The sequence below is a fragment of the Conger conger genome, chromosome 8 (assembly GCF_963514075.1).
Source record: "Conger conger chromosome 8, fConCon1.1, whole genome shotgun sequence".
In the NCBI taxonomy this organism is placed as follows: domain Eukaryota; kingdom Metazoa; phylum Chordata; class Actinopteri; order Anguilliformes; family Congridae; genus Conger; species Conger conger.
Genome location: NC_083767.1, coordinates 64,336,458 through 64,338,957, shown reverse-complemented (window position 1 = coordinate 64,338,957; position 2,500 = coordinate 64,336,458). Strand labels below are relative to the sequence as shown.

The following is a 2,500-nucleotide window of genomic DNA, read 5'->3' as shown; positions in this document are numbered from 1 at the left end:
ACGCACTCTCACACTCACAGACACTCACTGACACTCACTGACACTCACTGACACTCACTGACACTCACACACACACACACACACACACACACACACACACACACACACACACACACAGTCACACACAGTCACACGCACGCACAAACACGCATTCACGCGCACACACACTCACACACACACACACACACACACACAGTCACACACACACGCACACACACTCACTGACACACACTGACACACACTGACACACACTGACTGACACTGACTGACACACACACACACACACACACACACACACACACACACACACACACAGTCACACGCACGCACAAACACGCATTCACACGCACACACACACACTGTCTCACTCCCTCACTCACACACACTCTGTACTCACTTGTCTCTCAGTACCACTCCCTCGACGCAGGCTCCGAACAGGACCACACTGCTGAGGTCTAGCGCTGGAGCTCAGGAGAACAACACGATTTCAACACCAAGACAATGTTCAGAGAACATTTCATATCGACACAAGTATCAGTACAACACCATTACAACATCCACATAACATTCTCAGAATGTTCCCTATCTACACCAGTATCAGAGTGAGAGGGAGAGGTAGAGGGAGGGAGGGAGAGAGAGGGAGTGAGAGGGTGGGAGGGAGAGGGCGAGAGAAAGAGAGAGGGAGGGAGGGAGAGAGGGAGGGAGATGCTACAGAAGGATACAGATGAGTGAAGTGGTGAGGATGGCCAGGATGGTGCCGATGGGGATGGAGCGCTGGGCGTCTCTCAGATCCCCCGACCGGTTAGAGCCTGCCATGATACCTGAGAGAGAGACATGACCATTACACTGAGAGAGAGAGAGACATTAACACTGCACTGAGAGAGAGAGAGAGAGAGAAACATTACCATTACACTGAGAGAGAGAGAGAGAGAGAGAGAGAGAGAGAGACATTAACACTGCACGGAGAGAGAGAGAGAGAGAGAGAGAGAGAGAGAGAGAGAGAGAGAGAGACATTACCATTACACTGAGAGAGAGAGGGAGAGAGAGAGAGAGAGAGAGAGATTAACACTGCACTGAGAGAGAGAGAGAGAGAGAGAGAGAGAGAGAGAGCGAGAGAGACATTAACACTGCACTGAGAGAGAGAGAGAGACATTACCATTACACTGAGAGAGAGAGAGAGAGAGAGAGAGACATTAACACTGCACTGAGAGAGAGAGAGACATTACCATTACACTGAGAGAGAGAGAGAGAGAGAGAGAGAGAGAGAGACATTAACACTGCACTGAGAGAGAGAGAGACATTACCATTACACTGAGAGAGAGAGAGAGAGAGAGAGAGACATTAACACTGCACTGAGAGAGAGAGACATTAGCATGAGAGAACAAAAACAAAGAATTGAGTTCTTCACACCAAAATGGGGAGTTAGGCAGGGCTGAGTCCAACACTGTTCATGATTTAAATGAATGAGTTAGCGATGCAGCGGTCTCCAGCCCTGGGCCTCCACACAGGACATAAGTACTCTACACCCACTCCACACATGACATAAGTACTCTACACCCACTCCACACATGACATAAGTACTCCACACATGACATAAGTACTCTACACCCACTCCACACATGACATAAGTACTCCACACATGACATAAGTACTCTACACCCACTCTACACATGACATAAGTACTCTACACCCACTCTACACATGACATAAGTACTCTACACCCACTCTACACATGACATAAGTACTCTACACCCACTCTACACATGACATAAGTACTCTACACCCACTCTACACATGACATAAGTACTCTACACATGACATAAGTACTCTACACATGACATAAGTACTCTACACCCACTCTACACATGACATAAGTACTCTACACATGACATAAGTACTCTACACCCACTCTACACATGACATAAGTACTCTACACATGACATAAGTACTCTACACCCACTCTACACATGACATAAGTACTCTACACATGACAGAAGTACTCTACACCCACTCTACACATGACATAAGTACTCTACACATGACATAAGTACTCTACACATGACATAAGTACTCTACACCCACTCTACACATGACATAAGTACTCTACACCCACTCTACACATGACATAAGTACTCTACACATGACATAAGTACTCTACACCCACTCTACACATGACATAAGTACTCTACACCCACTCCACACATGACATAAGTACTCTACACATGACATAAGTACTCTACACCCACTCTACACATGACATAAGTACTCTACACATGACATAAGTACTCTACACCCACTCTACACATGACATAAGTACTCTACACCCACTCTACACATGACATAAGTACTCTACACATGACATAAGTACTCTACACCCACTCTACACATGACATAAGTACTCTACACCCACTCTACACATGACATAAGTACTCTACACATGACATAAGTACTCTACACATGACATAAGTACTCTACACCCACTCTACACATGACATAAGTA

At 46.0% G+C, this 2,500-nt stretch overlaps 1 protein-coding gene across 1 annotated transcript in view; it reads right to left on the bottom strand.

Annotated features, from left to right (window-relative positions):
• Window positions 1-2,500, bottom strand: part of LOC133135166 (solute carrier family 12 member 6-like) — a 32,513-nt gene that overhangs the window by 16,215 nt on the left and 13,798 nt on the right. Inside the window, 2 exon segments of the mRNA XM_061251973.1 lie at window positions 398-455; window positions 723-821. Of these exon segments, the coding sequence (XP_061107957.1) occupies window positions 398-455; window positions 723-821 (157 nt within the window).